General features: G+C 40.9%; 1 protein-coding gene across 1 annotated transcript; it reads right to left on the bottom strand.

Moving 5' to 3' along the window:
- Nucleotides 1-321: 321 nt before the first annotated feature.
- LOC139731526 (homeobox protein OTX-like) lies at nucleotides 322-21,666 on the bottom strand. Its single transcript, XM_071642409.1, has 3 exons — nucleotides 21,528-21,666; nucleotides 10,029-10,180; nucleotides 322-921 (listed from the first exon to the last, which is right to left on the bottom strand). The coding sequence occupies exons 1-3, from the start codon at nucleotides 21,664-21,666 to the stop codon at nucleotides 322-324; spliced, it is 891 nt and encodes a 296-aa protein (XP_071498510.1).
- Nucleotides 21,667-22,981: the final 1,315 nt, after the last annotated feature.

Below are 22,981 nucleotides of genomic sequence, written 5' to 3'. Positions count from 1 at the left end.
GGCAGCACATTATTCATAACACTTTTTTTTCAACTTATTTCCTTGTGATGAGAGAATGTCCAGACTTTTGACTTCAAGGAAAGCTGCATATTCTGTGTTCTCAGCGAATCGATTTCAATCTAATAACTTGCCGGACGAGTTCCTTGAGAGATAACAAAGTGCTTGATCTGACACGATGATGCGTTATCTATATCCTGCCTCAAAGCATACTCTTCGCGGCTTTCGTGCTTGCTTGAATTGCGTCATCATAAGTTAAAACATTGCCATTTTCATTCCAACTCCAAATCGCTTGCTCTCTCCACACGTTGTCATATTGCAGTTCTACAAGGACTGGAACTTCCACTGCGTCTGTTCTTTGCCGTCAATGCACTCGGCGCTAGTCATGGCGCCCATCGGCATGTGAGGGTGGTGGGGTGGTGGAGGCAGCTGCGACGCCATGGTCGTCATCGGGCTGTTGTTCATAGCACTGGAAGCCATCTGGTGGTTGATGGCGCCGGGAAACTGCGGCATGTGGGCGGAGAGGTAGTCGAGGCCGGGCCCGAAGTACGGGGACTGGTAGCCCTGCGCGGCGGTGTAGCCTGCAGCCGGCTGTGCGTTGGTCATAGGGTAGGAATGCTGCATACAACTGTTATTGCTCATGTTCGCTGGTAAATGGTCGCTGGACATGACAGGCTGGGGTGCAATAGAGGCAGGGCTCCAAATGCTGTTGTTATTTGGCATGCTGGACGACACAGAGGGCGAGGCCTTGAAAGGCGGTGTCTCACTCGACGTGCTGGCCGGTGCGTCTGAATCTCGCGATGTCGGTGGGGGCGTCTTCTTCTTAGCAGGGCGTGGCTTGTTGGCCGAGCTGTTATTGTTGCTGCCATTTTGTTGTTGCTGCTGCTGTTGCCGACATTTCGCTCTCCTATTCTTGAACCATACCTGTAATCGACAAGCAAACACATGAAACACTTTGTTAGAAAATGATATGAATGTGATGTAGTAATATTACCAGCAGAATACTTTAAAGAAACCATAAATGTCATTTGACATATTTTTTAAAAATCATACGTCTTTTCACACGCGCATAATACATTCATAGGATGATATGTATAATCTGTAGCACTGTAATTACTTTACTTTCGTTAATTAGACACTTTATATCATACGCATGAAGTTCGCCATTTCTCACACAAATCACAAAAGGTTGTAGCTTTCTCTGTCAATTGAATTCCATGCAATGTCTGCGGCTGACCAGGGAGGTTAGTAGTACACAAGGCATGGCCAGGCGCTAACAAGAGCGGTCCTTCAACCCTTCGAAATCAGAGTCAATAATTGCACAGCACACACGACAACGCATTAAAGTCCGGGCTGAGATCGGACCAACGCAATACGCCCTGTGTATTGATAACCACGAGCTGGCGGCTTGGGTCTAGTCAACACACACTAACCATGGGGCTGGTGGGATGTATAAGTCCAGCTATTTATCGATTGACAATGACAATGCCTGATTTCTACCGGATAAGACAGACAACATCCTATACATCCAACACATATACATAAATTAACACTGAAGCAATGGTTTTTAAGAATCATAATATACTCAGTAGGTTTTGGCTACTGCAGGTAGAAACGAAAATCTAGTATGTTACTTTCAATGATCCTATTTCATCGCAGTAATGACCACCGACATTGATCATTATCTCATCCAATACGTCCATCCATGTCAACGTTTTCAAATTGTCATGGCTGGTTTGAGGTGGGTTTTTTTTTAGCTTTTAGTTTTGTTTTTATGTTTCATTTTTGCTTTGGTAGGGTTTGTGATGATCATGTTCACGTTGTTGAAGGGCATGGTTTAATTGACTCTATTGGAAAAGCCTAGCTTCCGCATCTATATCTACCTGCGGCTCTCGACAGATGTCTTTTTGTTTTGGTTTCTTTCTTTTTTGTGTTTATTTTTTAATACATGTCTGCAAATCAAGTGAAATTCGTCGAATACAATAAAATATATCTTCCCATGTCAGGTGAAAAATGATGAATAGCGTGTGAAGAGGTATCTCTTTGTATCAAAATAGTTACGTAACAACGATAGCTGTATTGATTCAAATGCCAACACACACATATAGGCACAAAGCGAATCACTGTGTACAGAGAACTTATTTGAGTGGGTGTGTGTGTGTGGGTCCGTGTGTGTGTGTTGTGCGTACTTTCAACACCATAATGATGAGCCGCAGTGTTATCGCGTTAATATGCCTTCATGACTACCTGCTCACCTGCTTACTGCTCAAAGTAGTAATCCGTTTCAGTTTTTTCCTTTGTCGAGAGCGCCATTTATCCTCGCATTCGACATGATCAACAAGAATTTCGTTTATTATACAATTCAAACTATTTTCATGCGTTTCGTGTACTGGAATGAAGCCAACACCATCAGAACTCACAATGCGCAATTATTTCGATAGAGTATATTAGGACGTGTGAACCAACTGGCTAAAATCCTCTGAATTCACATTGGTCTGCATTTTAACTTCATTATTTTCAGTAGATTTATGTATGTATGTATGTATGTATGTATGTATGTATGTATGTATGTATATTTATCTATTTATCTATCTGTCTGTCTGTCTGTATATGTGTGTGTGACATATACATATCATTCAACAATGTGAACAGTTCGTAATATCTGATCTCCAGTGTCTTTCATACTGTCAAACTCTGATTTTGTGTATATAAGAAATTATGAATTAATACAGATGAGATTTGAGATTCCAGCCCTAAAGTGCCTTAAATAAAGTAAGGATCTGTGTGTAATCGGACTTGCTATTCTCAATGTGTTTTTTCCCATTGACTTTAGTGTCGCGATAAACCTTTCAGCTTGAATGGCTTCTCAGCATGGCGATAATGGATGTTCGTAGACTTCTCGAGATTGACAACATAATTCTCAAAACGTTTGTGTTATGGAGTGGTTTCTTCAGGCACATGAGTACCATCATGATACCGCTCAACCAGCAATGTTGCAAAATTTCTCAAATTGTGCCGCAATTTTAAACAATATGTTAAATATGCTTTATCATTGTCTCTATGCGCAAGTCTGCTTTGAAAGATAATTGCATTCCTTATCAGATGATGAGTAGTTATGAACTCATATGTAATATGCTGCTGACACTCCAGATTTCTGTCCCGTGACCTTTCTATACAAGGTGGTTCACTATTCTATTTTCTTTACAAGGTTGAGTTAAAGATGTAATGACTCGTAATGTCCCTGACTAGATGCTCTTACTGGCTCCTAGAAATCGTTTTCAAATCATCCTTGACACGGCTAACGATCAAATCATGCAATTATTGTCACTTAATTAGATCGGGGACGTGCGTAAGTGACAGTCTATTCTTAAAAAGAAAGTATTCCGCAAAACACGACGTTTCATTTCGAAGCCCCACTATTGAGCACAGTCCCAATATTCTTGCTGAGTACTATTGTGCTCTATACGACTACTTAAAGTATATTTGTTGAGCAAAAAAAAAATGAATTTCCTCCCCTGCCCCTGTCAACATCCAAACAGAATTTCCCCCGAATCTTAAATAATACTTAAGAGACTCATGATCGCTCTGATATCCGGTGGCAGATGACAGAAAGCCCAGAATGTGATAAAGATATTATCAATTAGCGACATGAGTGGGTTCCGACTCCATATGATGCCCATTATGTACTTGACGAAAAACTGCTCTGCCGTGGTTGGGATTCGGCCGATAATAGGTCGGACAACACGACTAATTGGAATGCTAATCAACGACGTGTCATCTAAAATGTCGCTTTCTTGAGGCTGGCAATAGTTTTTGCTCGCGTGTAAGCAATGTCCAATGATGGGGGTAGAAATTAGTGTGCAGGAAATCTATTCTAAGAGTGGACAAGGGTCAGAAATATTGAAACCAGCCGGACCCGTAGAGATTGTTTGAAGCAAAGGAAACTGAAGGGCATTCACTAAAGGACGAATAAAGAGAAAACAGCAAAGAGCTAAATTTTATAAGGCTTCGTTTGGACAGAGATGTTTTTAACGGTCCATCTGACAATTTTCTACCGTATATACGGTTTTCCCCTCACAATGTGTTGCTCTTGGCTTCTCGATTGTCAGAACTTCATCTTGAATTCTCTTCTATTGTAGCCCTGCCAGGTTGTATTTACAAACGTTCGGAGCAAAGTGCTCCTAATGGAAGTTTGTTTAGGTCCAACCCTTTCTCATTCACTGTAAAACGCATTGTCATCTTCGCCAGGGGGAGATGCTATATACGCGAAAGAGACATATACAAAGACTTTTAAAGGAAAAAGAAAGAAAACGTGTCATGATGATTGATCAAATTATGTGTTGTTGTTATTATTATTGTTATTATTATTATTATTATTATCATCATTATTACTATTATTATTATTGTTATCATTATTATCATTATTATCATTATCATCATTATTATTATCATTGTTATTGTTGTTGTTGCTGTTGCTGCTGCTGTTGTTGTTGTTGTTGTTGTTGTTGTTGTTGTTGCTGTGGTGGTGGTGGTGGTGGTCGTGGTGGTGTGGTGTGGTGGTGGTGTGGTGTGGTGGTGGTGTGGTGTGGTGGTGTGGTGTGGTGGTGCTGGTGGTAATTGTGGTGGTTTGCTGCACATTCGGGAGAATGCAAAATGTTTGATGCCTTCAGTTTTCGAAATCGCCTGAAATAGATAAAAAAAAAAAGGTCAGTAGATTTTATACCTTCACCGGTGCCCTGATAATTTTGTCAAATGTTGTTCGCCAACAAAGTGTGTACCAACGCGAAAACTTTGAAGAGTCAAATCACTGAGATAACAATATTCAAAACCAAAAGGACTAAGAGTACTAGAAGTACTCTATATACTCTTATTCTCTTATGTTACATGGAACACAGTCATGTCGGTAATTGAAGTACAGGTGGTCTTCTTTTTCTTTCTTTTTTAGAATGATAAGCTTTGCGATTTTTAGGCCGACTAGCATGAGCAAGACTTCATGTCGATTGGCAATTGATATCTTCCGCTTTAATGATTATTTCCAATGAAATAAACGAACAATATTGTATGTTTACTATCTCGAAGCAACAAATTAGTTATAGAAAAAATAGAATCGTATTTCTCTGACAGCGACAGATGAGTGTCTTTTAATTGGAATCTTATTAGAATACATGCCGGCTATCACCTCCCTTCATATTCTTAACAATGAAAATAGCCATTAGAATTTGAATGAACTCCTGTTCGACATAGTCATACGTTCTTTACCGTAAACCTTGTCAAAGAGAGAGAGAGAAAGTGGGGGGGGGGGGGGATGGTGAGAGAAACTTTGGCTCTGGGAGACCTACAGAAAGATCATTGAACTCAATTCGAGAATAGTATTCATCCAGGTCCTCTGCCACTGTTCACCACCGCTATCCCCTTATTCTCCTCTGCACGCTGAGTTGCGTTTCGTTTCGACCTGATGTTTTGCATCGTGAGTGTTTGTGGATGGGACTGTGGAAACAGGCACGGAAGAAGGTTGGTGAGAACACCGGGGACTGGGAGAAAAAGGCCCTTGCTTCAACACTGGCACTGGCAAGTTGAGTGACCGATAAGTAGGCCGCGTTTCTATGCTTAACAAATAAGAGCACCGTTCGAGACGGGAGCTTTTAAAATTACTAGTGTCGACTTTCTGGGATAGGTTTCAGAAAGTAGTGCGCACTTCAAGTAGGAATACCCTTCAATTCTAGCACGTTTCAAAGGACCACAGGGTCGGTGTTCCAGATTGCTGTCACTTTTTTTCCCCTTCTTTCACTCTCTTCTCTTAACATTTGGACGTCGCACAAAACAGGCGCTCCAACAATGGACGGCCCAGTCGGCAACGCACAATACCAATAGAGTTTTCTAATCGAGACTTGGGATTCAAATTTCGGTCAATTACCGTGTAAAAATGGAGCCGTGGAAAGGGGAGTTGTGGCGAAGTTCACCAGGGTCACCGCGACGCGAAGGCAACTTGAGTTGAGAACACATTAACAAGTCATGGTTGCTAGACTCCCACTCACCCCTTACCACACGTTCACACCCCGGGGCACTTCCACGTCCATTTCTCAATCTTATTCAGGGTAGAAGCCGACAAAAGGTTCGGCGAAAATGGGGGGAAAGGAGTTTAAAAAGAACGAAAAAAAATCCCACACCTGGGCTCTCAGACACTCCATACCCACACGTGGATCAGAACCTGTGAGCATGCAATACCAGGCCTAAAATGACATTCCACTAGTAGGCGAGCTAGTTTGGACCAAGACTTTATCGAGGGACTGCCGAGCCCATGCATGCATGGTGAGGGGGGACCTGCCTCGACGGCACATTGAAAGCGGGGCTAATTAGACAAGCCAGCACTTATTCACGCAGCCTACAGCCCAAGGCTCTGCATGGGTCTTCCACTGTTTGAATGTAAGATCGATCCATTGTGTGCAAGCCCATATAGCCCCTGCGGCTCGAGCACCCGCCCCACAATGCAGCCCCATTCTCTTCCTCTTGGTTACACCGACAATCTTACAAGGAACAACTAGAAACATGAGATTCCAATTCTGTTTTCACATGCCAAAATACCGAGCTTTACCCCCTTCAAAATGTAACGAATTGCCAAGTTACCGTTGAGGAAATAGAGATAGAAAGAGAGAGAGAGAGAGAGGGGGGGGGGGGGGTAGAGAGAGAGAAAAAACCACGTGATACAGACATTATTCCGATGTGCATTTAAATGAGGCGGCTTGAAGTTCATCCGACAATTTTCACCATCTCCCCGAAAAAACAACGACAGAAGTAAAACTTGAGCGCGACATCGACCAGTAAATCGCCTTGTCCCGTCGGACGGATTAACTGCGTAAACCTTCATGTACACAGGAAAATGGTTTGCACAAAGGAATACAAGGTATTAGGGTTTATTTAGCAGTCGTAATGCAGGAAATCAAAACATATGCCGAAACTGCGCGTGGTGGTTGTATGAATGCTAAGAGAGAGAGAGAGAGAGAGAGAGAAGAGAGAGAGAGAGAGAGAGAGAGAGAGAGAGAGAGAGAGAGAGAGAGAAAGATTAAGTGAGGTTAGGTGATGGTGGTGAAAGAACCCAACTTTTGTGATTGTTCGCTTGTATAGGTCTTTTATGGAACGCGAGGTGTTTCATTCAATGTCAACCGTATGAAAATAACCGGGCATGGTTAATAGACGGCAATAAGTTTGTTTATACGTTCACATCTCCCGTTGATCTTGAGTGAGAGTTTTTTGATCGACCACTTCTCTCTTCCTACAGGAAGAGACAAATGACATCATAACAATCCTCGTCGATTCATTCCAGAGGACTCCAGTCTTATTCATAAACCTGTACAGGTCAGTGTAAATATCACATTCACAACTTGCTTGGTTAGGACCATTAATGAATGGATCGCATGGCCCATGGCTAGTTACGTGTCGTTCCAAGAAACTGGTGCGTCGTCCATAGTGTGCTCGAGTTACATCTACAGCACCACGGGAATAACACAAGCACTGCTGCGATATGTCCTTACTTAAAGGCAACATGATGAGAATTGAAAGTTTACACGATATCATGATGTCGTCATAATACAACCCTGATGCAACCACTGAATTGCCAGCGAATTAGCAAATTTTTAACTCTGCAGCATAACTGCATTCAGAATCAATGAATGTCGTCAAAAGAGTAAGGTTGTTCGGTTTTACTGCGCCGCTTTCTTCCTCTCCAACTTTTTTTTCTCCAAAGCCTGCCACGAAGTGACGCACAACCCGCGTGACTGCAAAATCAAACGTTTGGAATGCTGAGGTGGATTGATTGATGGGTGGGTGTATTATGCACGTCTCTCAATCGACCTTTGTTGTGGCAGTAACTCTTTGGATGTCGATAACTCGTACATGCTTCTTTTTTTCTCCGTAGTTTTCACTCTTGAAAAGTTTGCGTTTCTCTATAAAGGCATTGTCATCATTTGCGATATCTACTGTCTATATCCATGACGATGCATTGCTGTAATTAACATCGTTATTATTGGTGTCACTTGAATTGATAAGTGATAGTATATTTAGCAAGGCGCAGTCCAAAGAGGCGCAGAAAGCATTACTAAATCATTATAATCATCCAATCCACTTAAATTTCGTTAACCTTATATCAACTCCTTCAATGTATTCATTGCATGTCGGTAATTTAAACTTGGTGCCCCTACAGAAAGCGTTTTCTTGATAATTTCTCTGAATTCTAATGTAACTGCTTCTCATGTCGAACTCATTACATTCTCGCAGGAAGACAAACGGTTCCAATTATGTCAACATTTTTGCAAAGCCTCAAAAGATAATTTGAAATCACATCCAGTCTTTGCATGAATCACGATATAATACGAAGTGCTTGACGTGTGTTATTACACCTTTGTTTTCCGAATGTAGATTAGTAGCATTATTGGCTCAAGTTCCTGTATTATTTACGAGTAAACTCTCGTCACTTGTGAAAATCATACTGGAAGGAAAACTGTTAATATCGCCACATCCAGAATTACTCCTCAACCAGTCAAGGTAATCTCTCACTATATTGTATCAAGAAACACCTGTACGCGGCAGTCCACGCAGAATTTACCCCGACAAATTTCAAACATTACACCGCCGAACTCTTGGCACTTTTTTTTTCTACACAAAAAAAGTCACGGAATTTCGTTCATAACAGGGTTGCCGTCGTGTATGCATTTAGTTACAGCAAAATCTATATGTTCAAAAATCGATCAAACACGTCGTTTATTGTCCTTTGTGTTTCAAGGCAACGTTTTGCACTGTTGTAAAACAAAGAGTTGCTATTAAAATGTTGGGGCTTTGTTGGCACGACCGACCTTGACTACTTTAGGAGAGACAGAGAGGGTAAGAAAGACAAAGACAAAGAAAGAGAGAGAGAGAGAGAGAGAGAGGGAGAGATATATATATATAAAAGAAAATCAAAATGGACAGATGGACAGGCGGATATACACGGCGTTGGAGAAGTTGTTCACAATATTTCTATGTACAGACACTCTGAGGACGTATGTCGTTCTTTGTACCCTGTTGAATGAGAACGTCCCTCGCCTAACATGCTTAATATTTCATGGACAAGCCCGTCTGGGTATGCTTGACATCATTGGTCTGACAGCCATTTTGGTTTGTCTAACTACATTCAGGGATGTTTAAACCGTGCTTATAGGCTTCCGAGTACTAGATATTGTGAAACATTTACACATTCACCCAATACACGCGCGCATGCATTACTTAAATCCTCCTCCCCTCAGCCGGGGTTTATATTCACCATACAGTCGAGAAAGAAAGGATATTGTTTTTATAACGCTCACATGTTTGTTTGATTGTTTGTTTGTTTTTAGATATGTATATATAAGGATAGGTTCCTCCTAGCTCTATGTTACATACCAGAGGTATAGAAATTATGTTATTGTTATATTTATGATCATATTAATGATCATAGTAGATAATAATTCTTTTTCAAGACGTCACAATTTACAGAAAATAAAGACAGAGTGGTACCCTTTGCTCTCTTTGAGAAAGTAAAACGTCTTCAAGACGCCTTTGGACTAAATGTCAAAGTCCTCGTATTGACATCACCTGGTGACTAGGAGTGAAAACTTGCAAAACTTAGTCGGTAATTATATCCCTCGTTTTGTTATAGTTTATAATTATCCTTACGACGCCTTTTCCACAGGACTCAAACGCTTTAGGAATGTCGTCCGTTGATCAGTATTGGAGTCAAAGTGTGTACAAACTTCAAGACAAGTTCAATGAGTACATGAGACTTCATATTAGTATGTCCTCAAACTGTATTTGAATTATTCAACTGTTGGAAAGTAAGGAGGGGGTTTGTTCCATAGTCTCGGAGCAGAAGAGGAGAAAGCTGCATCACCAGCTACTTTGTTGTTAGATGATTATTCAGTGGTTGTTTCGCTACATTGCGCCCACTCTCTGAAAGCGTACACACAACATTTTTGGAAAGGTTTGTAGAATAAGAATAAAGAAAGAGACGAAAATGGTCGCACCTGTACTCGTGATTCTGGAAGGTTGATCTTCATAGCCACCTCCTCTCTCATGAAGATATCGGGATACCTCGTCCGGCTGAACAATGTCTCCAGTACATCTAGCTGGGCTCGGGTGAACGTGGTGCGCTCTCGCCTCTGCTTTCTCGGAGGATCTGTGCATGAAAGGAATAAACAAAGAAGAGAAAGATTATACGATTTATTTCATGGTTTCTACCAAGGACGACTCTAAAACTGCTCCACTGTTTCAGAGCTCAAACTAAACTTGCTTTAATCCAATGCGGTGTGGTAGCATTTTCAATATGTCATTGATGATCCAGCTACCAATCCAAGCGTTCACAAATTAGTTTTAAGCGATTGTCTTGTATGGAAAAAAGTTTATTATTAAACAACAGTTCTACAAAATTATCAGGTTCAAATCACGCAGATGCAGCTCCGAGAGCAAAGACCCAGGAAGCGAGAGAAAACATCTCCTATACTCAGCTGTCGTATGGATTCTCATCACTCCTTTATCAACTTGCATAAGAAAGTAGTCCCCATACTCATTTGTCATCATTGAAATGTATGAAAATGCAATGATACATTTATGTTTGGGTTCTTTACCATGTCACTCAGTTTTTAAAAACAAAAGCAGCATGAACTCACACCGCACTGTTCTATACAGAGTACTTAAGTGTTACCAATTTAGTTTAAGACTATACCGAATGTGTTAGAGAAATGTTACTTGTTCCTTGCGTTTGTGGTGTCCTGATATTTGGAAAGAATATTAGCAAAGTTGAATTAGACAGCTCAATTTCACTCGATTGCTGGAATTCACCAATGCCCTCCATGGGTTGTCAGGCGAGTTTGATTTTCTTATTAAATGACATTAACTTAGAAAAAAAAGTAAGAGGGTGGCAAAACTTGCTAGTATTCTGGCGTGCAATTTATACCAATGTAAAAGACCACCTCGTCTAGCCGTCTCGATGGCAATTAGCTAATGAAAAGAGAAAATTGGGCTGAAACCGGAGACAATAGCGTAGAAAGCAAAGCGGTGTGTGATCTTCTAGTCGTGCCAATTTGGACAAAGACGTGGGGTGTTTGGAAGTAAATGTCGAGGTGCAAGTTCAATGTCACCAGCGTTTGCCGGCAATGTGGACTAGGACCCGAGCCACGTACTCCTATCTCTCTCTTCACCGTTTGAAAATGCTTAGAGCACAATGAACACGCGTGATCATACACACGACAATAACAGCTTTATTCTTTTCTCCTCTTTTTTTTTTCTAGGTGACAGCTATCATAAAAAATGAAACATTTGGGACTGGAAAGAATCGACGAAGTTTTGTGGGCGTCGGCAACCTTAAAGCAGGCCACCTTTAGCCCCCTGTCCATTGTGGGTAGTGATGGAGAGAGAACAGCGGACGGGTTGCTCAGAAGGAGGCCGACCCAGCGCCGATAGGCTACAGCGCTATCAGATGTCGCTCGTCAATGGAGCTGCATGGCCAAGACAAACTCTCAAGTTTAGGTTCCACAGAATGGGCCTTTACAAAAGTGGATAATTGGTCTCCTTTTTTTAGAGGGCGGCAAATTGCGCTGGTAGTCTGGTCTACCTAGAATGGCGAAAACGCTCTTGGTGACCTTGGGCACCAAACTCGAGATTCGAAGCCGGCGTGGTCACTCTCTGGGCACGGATACGAGTCGGTTCAGACACGCTCCTGACAAAGCCCAACTACATGACAATCCAGCAGCAAGGAATGGAGAAGAGAAAAGAACCACATCAACCAACAGTTTTGCAAGAAGGCTAACTTTCACAAAGAAACCGCTACACACGCTTACAAGAGAAGTATGTGTTGTTCTATGGCGGTATCGGTCTATTGAACTCTTTGAGTTGCATATTGTAGGTGCCTTTATGATCTAATAATTGGTTTGGGTCGTGATACAATCTTGAACGTCAAAAGAATTCCCTGTAAATCAACAAGTGCGGCCAAGATTATTTGTGGGCGCGGAGAAGCTTGTATAAACGCAGGTGAATGTTATGGCATCTATGAAAGTTATATTCACGATATCACTCTAATAGGGGAAATGGCCGCCATCTACTAGCAAGATTGCCGAGATAGTAACCGATCTACGAAAAGAAACTTTATTCAACTCTTCGCCTTTCTGACGAGATGTGGTGAAGAGATCAGAGTAAAAGACGTATCCTACGTAGGTTGGTGTAACGATAACAATATTTTAGGCACGCCGCTCCAAATATTGACTAGATCGTCGCGATTGTGAGCTTGTAGAAAATAGGGCCGCCAAAAGCAGTGATGTTTACTCGGTTGTGGAACACATTGTCACTACCTGACATGGCCAATCTAGGGCGATGTACATAGACTCTTTGGTTGTGTCTTTTAGGGGCAAAGCCTATGAAACCATTTCAACGAAAGTGGTAATATTTTTTTTGAAGAATAGTCAAGGCAAAATTGTCTGCGACAGATCAAGACATTGTTTTCTTTTTGGTGATAGACCTCAAAAATGAGTCGTAAATAAAGTGAGAGCAGTCCTGACTGCAAAGTAGGACGTACATCAAACAAACACATGCCATTACACCTTAAGATCAAAATGTCAATTAATCTTTGCAGATAAAAACCTCCCCCGTCAACTACCCGTTACCTGAAACGAAAATCATGTTCATGTTACTATCACTAGACTATTCGAGGACAATGGGTTTTATAGAATTGATCTTTGAAAATCGTTCGCCGTCCTGCTTGGGTTGTTGATTCATATACGCGATACAAGTCGGCATGGGCCTTGGTGGGACTATTGTAGGCGGTATTATGGTTAGTTCAAGTGTAGATTGTTTTATCATGATTATCATCATCATAATTGCTTTAATTGGCCATCGTCATGAATCAATTGAGGCACCTCTCTCAAAGGACTAGTGAATTAGTTACACAAATAGTAGGTACACATGCACTGCAATCGACTGGCTCGCACTCGTGCCTGATTGTATCAAGGGTATTAGACCGACTACTAATGCTATTAGAAGACTTAAGTATAAGCTGCATGCCAGCTAAGCGATCCAATGTTGATTTTAGGGAAATTTACGAAATCCCTGGCGGCATTGATACATGACAATGCTCCTTAACATTCCTCTTGTCGCTGTACTTCAAATCCGCATGCAATTCGAAAATATCAGTCTTATTTCGAGTTTTACTGTGATTGTAACTTTTTCAGCTAATTTCACAAAGTGTACCCTCTGTTCAAGAATACGTTATTTAGGTTTACCGTGATTGTTGTCTGTTATTGACCCAAAGCAACAAGTGTAATGACCCCCATCCCCCTCTACGCCTACAAAATGTCAATGCACCATTCAAATTCAAAACATTAAACTCACCAAGTTTCAAACTTAAATTCTTAACGAGTTTTTGGAGTGAGAACAACCGTGTGTGGTGATTTCGGTGATTCTCTCGGCTTACCAGTAGACGATGTCCTTTCACTGGAAGGCTGCGCGGGCAGTTGGGGCGGGTACAAGGGGTGCTGTTGGGGTACGCTAGGCAGCGCGACGGCACCCTCGCCAAAAAAGGCAGCGGGGTAAGGGTGCTGGTAGTTATAGTGGAATGATACTGGATACGGTATTCTGGTGGCGCCATAAGCATCAAGTGGCGCCAACATGGGCCTGCAAGGATCGCCTGCACCAGGTGAGCTGGCCTCAGATCTCACGTGTGCGATCTTCATGATCTCTTCCTTTTCCTCCGGTTCAAGTTTGATCACTTGGCTTGAAGTGGCAGCCATGTTCTTAGAAATGATCGTGATATGATTCGGATGGCTGTGGAGATCGAATTCAACTGGATATGGTGGCAATAACTTAACCCTTGCTCAAGACGCTAACTCATCCATCTATGTGGAAGGGATTGATAGCCTTGAGTGCGTGTGATTGTGATCGCCACGAAAAAGGGAAAACTACGAGAGGAGTACCACCGACATTACTCGTGCATGAACAAGATGAGTCGCCGATTGACCACTTGACAACACAAACCGCCGCCCGAGAAAAATTCGTGGAAACAAGGAAGGGGGAGAATAGGAGATAAAAGGTGACTGTCAGCCACGCCATTCCTCGAACAATACACCTCTCGCATACCACCGAAGGGAGAAACAATGCCCAGACCAGCAACTTTTTGTAAGAATCTGGGAGTAAATGAAAAGACTGGTCCGTTCGCACCTTGTTAGTTAAAGAGGTAGGCTAATCCATGGTGGCCATTCAAGTAGTATTATAATGTGAAAAGAACAATCACACGAACTGGGGCTTGGTCAACTCAGTGTTAAATGACTGGGGACAGGAGATGTACAAACTATAAACGGACCATGTCAATTGGCATGGTTTGCATAGCCATCATTAAATGGTCATAAATGTAATTTATTGCCAGTCTGTTCCGGCGCCGAAACGCGTGGGAACATGCTCCTCTTATTTAGCTGCGCTTATTTATATTTGATAATCTGGTTCATTCACCCTGACCATCAGGGGGAGGGGGAGGGGCAGCATCTAGAAGTTTTTGCTTGATTAACGACCCTCAAACTATAAGAATAAAAAAAGTAGTTCAATATTCATGATATTGAAGTAGTCAAGAAATGGTTAGGATTGTGCTGCATTGGAATATTGTGAAATAAAAACAACAAATAAGACAGGAGTACCCCTTAGATTTAACTAGTCTCTTCTTTAGGTCAGATAGATGAGCCATGCTAACTTACCATGTATTTAAAGACCCTATTTCTTGAAGAACATATTCAGATTGAATAATACTAACGAGTGTTACAATCTCGATTTGTGTTCATATCGTGCTGCAAACGAATTTACATTAATTCATTTTTATACATCATGGCCAAAAATCAAAACTATACACCATGTCATGAAGTGTGATTGGTTAGACAAAATTGATAAACATTGATCTGTCATGCGATTTTACAGTTTTGGATCTGCTACGAGATTTGAAGTCTTATTAGAATTCTATTCTCCAGAACAAGAAGGAAATGTTGCCATCGGATATTTTTGGGCCATATCACAGATTAGTAGTCATAATTCTCATATAGCACGTCATTAGTACAGCCGTTATGAGTCAAACCCATGTCAGCATGCTTACTTCTATTTTGATAATTACGATACACCGGTCGAACAAATATCACTTTTGTCGTATTCGACAGTGTATTGACGGATTCATGTTTCCAAAAATGGTGACGAAATATAAGCATTTTAATTGATTAGAACTTCTGTGTTGTTTTCCCCCTCTGTATGTGCACATGGGTTTTGTGGGTTTCCCCCCTTGTTTAAGTATGATTTTTTTGTGCGATTTCTTTGTGGTTAGGTTTTTTTTAGGGAGATTGGGACGTTATTCGGTCTTTATGATGACATGACTGCGGAAAAGCGGAAAAGCGCAACAAGTCTATCCAGAGTGACTACACCGAAGCAGTTAAACAGTGAGGACTCAAAACGAAGCACGTCCTCAGTGGCGTGATGGGGCAATGTCTCCATAGTGTGAAATCGAAGATGACACCGTTTACCTCCGCTCTTCTTGCGATTACGTTAATTGGGGGAGTATCTTATCCGAAAGCGATCCCCCGGGGCTCTGGAGTGTCCATACTATCCCACCCTCAAATTGTTCTCAATTTACACCCGCCATTTCAGGCGAGCGAGGTGCTCTCCGCGGACCGAAACTCCGGCTGCTTTCGAACGAGCATCTTTCGCCCGCCGTCATAGGGGTATGACGTCACTAGGAAGTAGCAGAACAAGGCGCCCACGATAACGTTTTTCGCAGAATTCAGAGAATCATTCATTAACTATGTTTACTTGTTTGTTTCATCACCGGATGTTTGTGAGGCAGATGGCGTCTGTTGATGTGTCAACTTGTATTCGGTTGATACCTCAATATTCGTGTTTCGTGCGGCATAGACGAAGTTCAGTTCGTGCAGAGAAAGCAATTGCAAAAACGTGAAAACATAAAGTGCGAAAAGAACACAAGAACAGGAGGTATGACATGAAAACATATAAACAAGATAAATAAACGACGCGTAGACACGTTGTAGAAGGGGGAGTAAACACAAAACACAAAGACAATCAACAATGAAAGTGCGAAGTAATAGGATAGACAGGGCGAGACTGAAGACAAACAAAACTTATGCTAATTTGGTAAATAATGATCTTGTGAGTGATGATGAAAGCCTTATTAACTTTCATTTTATCTAGGTCTTTTAGCAACAGTTTATTCTTGATGAAGACGTGTAATCTCGTTGCACTTCCACATCATAATAGACTTCTAATGGATTATTCAACCATGTTCAGTATTTAAGAATGGCTGCTCAATGTTGAGTGTGGCGTAAACACAAGATGTTGATTGCCACAAGTCGCATAATTGCATGAAATAGCCATATCAAAATCCTTTCCAGATACAGACACCGGTGATGGTGTGGGATAACAGCTCATCAGGATTATCCGTGTTAGATGGGATCAAGTTAAGTACTAGAATAGTTAAACCTAGTCTTCATAAATGGCTATAGCTGATCTCATTTAACCACTCATACAACTGGTAGTCCCACCCGTTGTCATTGACGCTATGAAAGTACCCCCCCCCCCCCACAACAAAAAAGTCACATAACCTGTACAGCTCACTCTCCTTCATTTTATTTTTTAGTTTCATGTCTTTATTCATTATAGAGCCACGTGTCATTTTGAGGTCATTGTTTTCGTTTAACGTTTGATAAGATAAGCATACATAAAGGCAGATGTAGTTCTGTAGCAATGATCGCTAACCATGAGTAGAATGCGAAAGAATTCGTCCATAAAACCCGAAAAATGCATACTCTCTAAAAAAATCGAGTGAAAATATTCACTCTTAAAAGAGTGAATACAAAAAAGAGTGAATTTAGAGTGAAATTGGAGTGAATTTTGAGTGAAAATGTTCATTTTCACTCGTTTTAGAGTGACCTCAGAGATCACTCCAAAATCTTCGAGTGATCCCTGAGGTCACTCCAAAATGAGTGAAAATGAACATTTTCACTCAAAATTCACTCCAATTTCACTCTAAATTCACTCTTTTTTGTATTCACTCTTTTAAGAGTGAATATTTTCACTCGATTTTTTTTTAAGAGAGTACGTCGGGCATTTTTATAATTCATCTGAAAAAAATTCGAAATTTCCGAAAAGTTGTTGCTAAGCATAAACAATTCCCATTTGATAAGTCTGTACAAATAATTAAATATTCCTTGCCATTGGGCAGTTTTCACTAATTTCACCGTGCACTGAATTTTGACTTGTAATCTTCACAGTTCGATATCATAATATATACCAGTATATCTAAAAATCATAAGCGCTCTCTGCACAGTTTTTTTTTGCATCGCCGGAACTGTTCAACTTTCACACTTCTATTCTTTCCAAACAGATCGGTCAGGTGTATCTTTTATTTCTTTTGCGTCATGTGGACATTTTTAAAAGCTATCTAACCAGTAAGCGAGGAACATATTTAGAATTATTCACTCCATGTGCACTGTAAACATTAAACGAATCTCTAACCTGTCGAATTAGCAAAACACCTTTTCAATGAAACTATGACTGACTGGTAAAAAGTACCATAATGTTAGATTATAGTAATACAAGTATTATGTGCCAAGTAATGATAAGGTTCACAGCAGAGACTTCATATTATATACGAAGACATTAATTCACGCATTTGCCACTGGCGGTAGTATTAGAAAAATCTTTTTAAACATTGAGAAAGAGAGAAATATGATGGAATTTTGTTTACCATTAGCAAAAAGTTGAGAGCCCGTGGTACAATACTGTGTGATACTCATGACTATTGTCTCTATACAATGTTGTTTTACAACTATAACCACGGGATAAAGAACATACAACGTGTGTATTTCTTGCTTTGATCTGGAAAGCTAAAAATAAGCTGACACTAAGAAGAATAGTGGGATACAACAGTTCTTACATGCGAATTGAGCAGCGATGTAACAACAATTATTTTCGCCGATTGAACAAGATCGACGATTCATTGTGTGGTTGATAAACATTTTCTTGTAATTACGTTTTAATAGTCGTTGCAGGTTTTGATTCTTTGTTAGCAAACAATAAAATGGCTCTGCTTTTCCTTGCATCAAATTCGAAGAATAAAGCGAAAAAGATCAAAACATGTACGTGCATATGCATTCTGAACATTCCCATCTTAATGTCAGTGAATTATGAAGTCCAGAAAAGTTTGATAAGTTCGAAAGACGACATTGATACAAGGAAACCGTCGGCATACAATGTATTATTTCCGTTGTTACCAGTGTTACATAACTTCGATCAGGTGTTTTGATTACCATGAGGTTAATATACGTACGGTATATTCCTATTTATGAAATTGATCACAGACGATTATGCTCTTTGGCCCCATAACGCAGTGGTCTATGTTAGCTTTGTTTTCATCTAGTAGGGGGTACTAGCTCCGTAAATCACAAGACCTGCGATGACCAAACATGTTGTGTTGAAATGGTTTTATCGATATTCCTTCGCGGCTTTTAATCGTCACAAAAAGACAAGTTGGTGGTATGCCTCTAGTATGTGAAAAGGGAGAAATAACTTTCCTCAAAAGCTAGCAGCAAACCTATTGTAACGACACATGTGCATGGGGTAATGAAAGGAAAGTAAAAGCCAGAGCCCGGATCGATCGGGCCTGAATAGAGGCTGCTGAGAAAGCTTATGTGGTCGTATGAGGTGCGTTGATTAGGTCCTGGTCCCTACAGTCAAAGTTATTCCATAGGATTCCGGCTCTGAAAGCAATGAGAACAATGATACACCCCTTCCCCCTTGTTCCACGGACCCCATTCCAAGTCATTGGTACCCTTACCCCCTCAAATCAATCGATATACTCGCCTGTGTTTGGAGTTTTAACGAAGGGGTGTTTTGTGATGGGGGGAAAAAGGGCCTCGGATTCTAAATTAACAACGAACAAAAGCAAGGAGCTAAGATGGTGTACCATGTCTCTGGGTTACGGTGGTTTGAAAGTTGAAGGTGGAATTAGTATTGTGATTGGTTCAAGAACGTCTATTCATTTTAGATGTAGATATTTAAAGGACAGGAATGTTAAGGAGAAACAATGGAGCCGACACATGGATCCGGTCCGTTCGAGAGCCGGCCAAAAGTGTTAATCCCGTCGGGCGTTTAACATTGATTTAGCCACTGACTGGAACTTCCGACTGAAATCAGCTTCTTGCAATATATCTACAAAAACATCAAGATATTTGGCTTCGAAATTAAGCTAGTAAATCTTAATCACATCCCTGTCGCTTATAATCTTCTGTTGTACCTTGCGATCTTGATAGATTATGAGCTTCCATTATAATTCATTGTAGCGACATTCCTTTAATCGTACAGAACACACAAAAAGTGTTCTTTTTTATAAAGCGATTGGAGAACACAGCTATAAAATTTAAAAGTGAAATTGCAATAACGTGAAATACCCAAACACACTTTCTCTTTCTGTTGCCAGAATTCATGATAAGCAGAGGCCGTGACTGTCACTAATTAGAATTGTGATCAGCAAAGCAATGATTCTCAGAACATGGTGAGCGGAAACCAAAACATACTTTTGATATTTGTCATCCGCATGACTTTCACAATCTTCACAATGATTATAAATGAAAAGCAGCTTAAGCGACAGTGGCTATATTTAGTGTGAGATTGATGCAACAGAACAGAATAAAATATATTACCGAGAAAGTGGTCAATTTTGAAATAAAATTATGTAAGACCAGGCATAATATCGATTCTCTGCAATTTCTACCGGTGTTCAATTATATTTATGTATTCTTGGTAACAGTAACCATCGGCTTTACAACCATTTGGGATAAACTTAAATAATCCGTGTTAACAAGTACATTAATTCGAATGTTATGTTCTTTTACATTTACATTGTAGTCGAGCTTAACAGCTGAGCAGGATTTTGCCAATATTCATGTATCTCTAACTTAAAATAAACGTTCTATGTAGACTTTGTCCGTGGTGGTTTCTTAAACAGCGTTCTAAGGTGAATTTTGTGCTGGCTCACGTGGAAGATTTACAAAATGGGAAGGGGGTGCTCAACTAAGATACAACCATTTCTTTCTTTCACATTATGCAGAATAAACTTCTGACGCTAGATCTTAGAAAGGTAGGAGAAAGCGGAAGATTGGGATATAAAAAAAAAAAACGCACTTCAACTCACGCGTCATTCAATTTTGATCATCCTTAAGTGAAAATATTCAATTTATGCGATTGTTAGCCTATTCTATTCCATCGAAGAATTAGTTTGATCTGTCGGACTTATTTGAAAAATAGCCTGTGGCTGAAAGGTCTTACCGTTCACAAGAGCTCAGAAAATAAATAAATCCAGCCATAATAACGTGCTTACAATATATAACTTACGATTTCACAAAAAGAGAATGAATAATGCAACGCGTGTTAGAGAGCCTATTATTATTCAGTGGAATTTGTCAAAGACTAGATTATTGCTCCTGATACAACTTAACCAGTCTTCCTGTGAGTAACAAATTGCGGCTTAGTTGCAATGAAGATAAAATAGCGAGCACTGCATACAGGGTATTACAGGTAATATGTTAGGTCAACATTACCCCCTGAGTGCAAATATTGCACCAGTAGGTGATTCCTATTTATGTTTTACTGCATTGAAAGCACAAATAAAAGTCCTCCTGTAATAGTTGCTTGATGTTGACTATTCAATATTCATACCATGAGTTTATTAACAATATCATTCAATTCATACTCCGGTGATGTTGCATAAAAACAAAATAATACAAAACTTGGGTCACCAAACACACTGTAAATGGATGTGATGTAGGCTCAGGATTGAAATGATTTTACAGAGTAAGTTTTGCCATTTTTGTATGTTTGGTTTGATTTGGTTTATTGTTTATTTCAGCATTTTTCAGGTACATGCACACTTAGTTATTATTCGCGAGAATGTGACATGCAATAATTCTGGTTAAAACTGAGTTCATGATTACCAAAGAAAGGTACTAGTACCCTTTGTTACGTTCATCTGTCGTTTATCAAAGAGGAGATAAAAGATGATAATCGATGACAATATGCAGCCATGCAACTTTGAGACGTGATATTCATTGTCTGATCATTGTTATTATTTTGCGCCTTAACCCTTCGCGAAAATTCCGTAATGAAGTGTGATAAGAAAAAAAAAAGGAACAACACTATTTGAACAAACACAAAGATGATAGGATATTGATACAACAGTAAGCCAATGAAGGACATTTTCGATTTCCTTGTTTTTATCTTGATGATAATTATAAAGCAAAGATGAACCCTTACCACCGCTTTCATGTTAACTTCAAGCTATCTTTCAAGTAACGCTGAAAAGATGTAGAAAATGGAAAATCATGACCAGATCAGGGAACAAAAAACCTATCGAATAAAATCAAATACCTATGAAATATCAGTAAAAAAAAACCAGTAACTCATATGCTTTGGACTTGCATTCGTAACTTTGAACTTACTTGGATATGACATAGCGGGGTGCATGAGTTCCACGTTTGGCGACGCCAGCGAACGCCCGTTGACCGTGTACGGGGAGTTGATGGCGTTCATCTTGTTTTGGTGGTGGTGCGGCGGCACTGGCGGTATGGTGTACGCCATGCTCGCGACCGGGAAGGTCCGGGGACCCGTCAGCGCAGAGTGATCCAGCTTGGCGGTGGTGGGCTCGAGCCGCCTGACAAACTGGAAAAAGGGATAAGATTCCGTGGTGAGATGTTGCCTCGGAAAATCTGTCTGCCCAAACTCTTGCATCAACTGGCTCTTCTGATGACACTTAGTGTGTATTCTTTTTCTCTACAATGTTCAAGACAAGGAAACACTTTTGCCAATGTATCCGCGTGGCTGATAATGATAGTCCGATACCGCCGTTACTTCTCAGAGTGTACACATTGCTCTAAATGATTACAGATATTCGGATTGGTAAAGTAGGAACAGTTCCAGATGCACATGCATGCAGTTCTGCGTAGGATGTACCAATCGTGGCAAGCGATTGGCAATGATTCGAAGAGACAAAATCAGATCACGAAATAAAAACTGGCACACACTGGAGTTAAGGATGATGAATGTACTGCCAATTGTGATGTGTAGTTGAGAGAGCGAGAGAGAGTTGACGATAATTACTCGACGTTCAATAGATGGTTATGAGATTACTCGTTAAGCACACATATTCGGATTAAGTCGGGTATTAATATTGGCAGACTGGATAAGAGAAAGGGAGAGACAGCGAGAGGGGTAGAGAGATAGAGAAGCCGGCCGAGAACTCGGTCTAGCGACGGGCATACACGAAGTAGCGGTCAAGTGTGATGCCTCTAGCCCTCTCTACGCGGACATAACGTGCTTGAAAGAACTCGACGATGAAAACCTTAAGTCGGAGAGAAGTTTGTGTGTACGTAACGCTTTAGCAGAAGTACGGGAGCCATTCTTTTCTTTACTTGTCTCCTTTTCGTGCTTTCGTGGGCAAGCGGCCAATCATTTACCAGCTCTGAACGCCTAGTCACGTGATTGGGAACGACCAATCCCGACTGCCGTCACACATAAGCGATTTGTGTGAACTGCTGCGTGGGGCGTACAGTCATAGTGCTTCCCGCATCGCTGCTCAATGGCGGAGCGGAGTGGGGAGCGCTAAATCCCCACGTGTACGGCGGTCCTAACGCGATTGATACAGCTCGATCCGCTCATCCCCGTACTACTAGGGCTTCCAATCCCGCAGCCGAGTCGTCCTCCGGGCAAGTGACAATAGTGTCTCATTGACAAGACAAGACACACTGTCCAGTAAAGGCGAGCAAAGAGAATGGACGGGTTCCACTGTGGCGGGACTTTCTGGGCTAACCATCAGTCCTTCCTGCCCGCATAAGTCTTACTTCTATTTCCCCCTCTTTTTGTTTGTTTGTATCTGGACAATCTTTTTTTTCTCCTC

Source organism: Diadema antillarum, unplaced genomic scaffold (assembly GCF_040938485.1).
Source record: "Diadema antillarum isolate AM-2024a unplaced genomic scaffold, OU_Dant_1.0 seq00000377_RagTag, whole genome shotgun sequence".
In the NCBI taxonomy this organism is placed as follows: Eukaryota; Metazoa; Echinodermata; class Echinoidea; order Diadematoida; family Diadematidae; genus Diadema; species Diadema antillarum.
The sequence above is the reverse complement of the archived record's forward strand: the minus strand, read 5'-3'. Positions and strand labels throughout refer to the sequence as shown.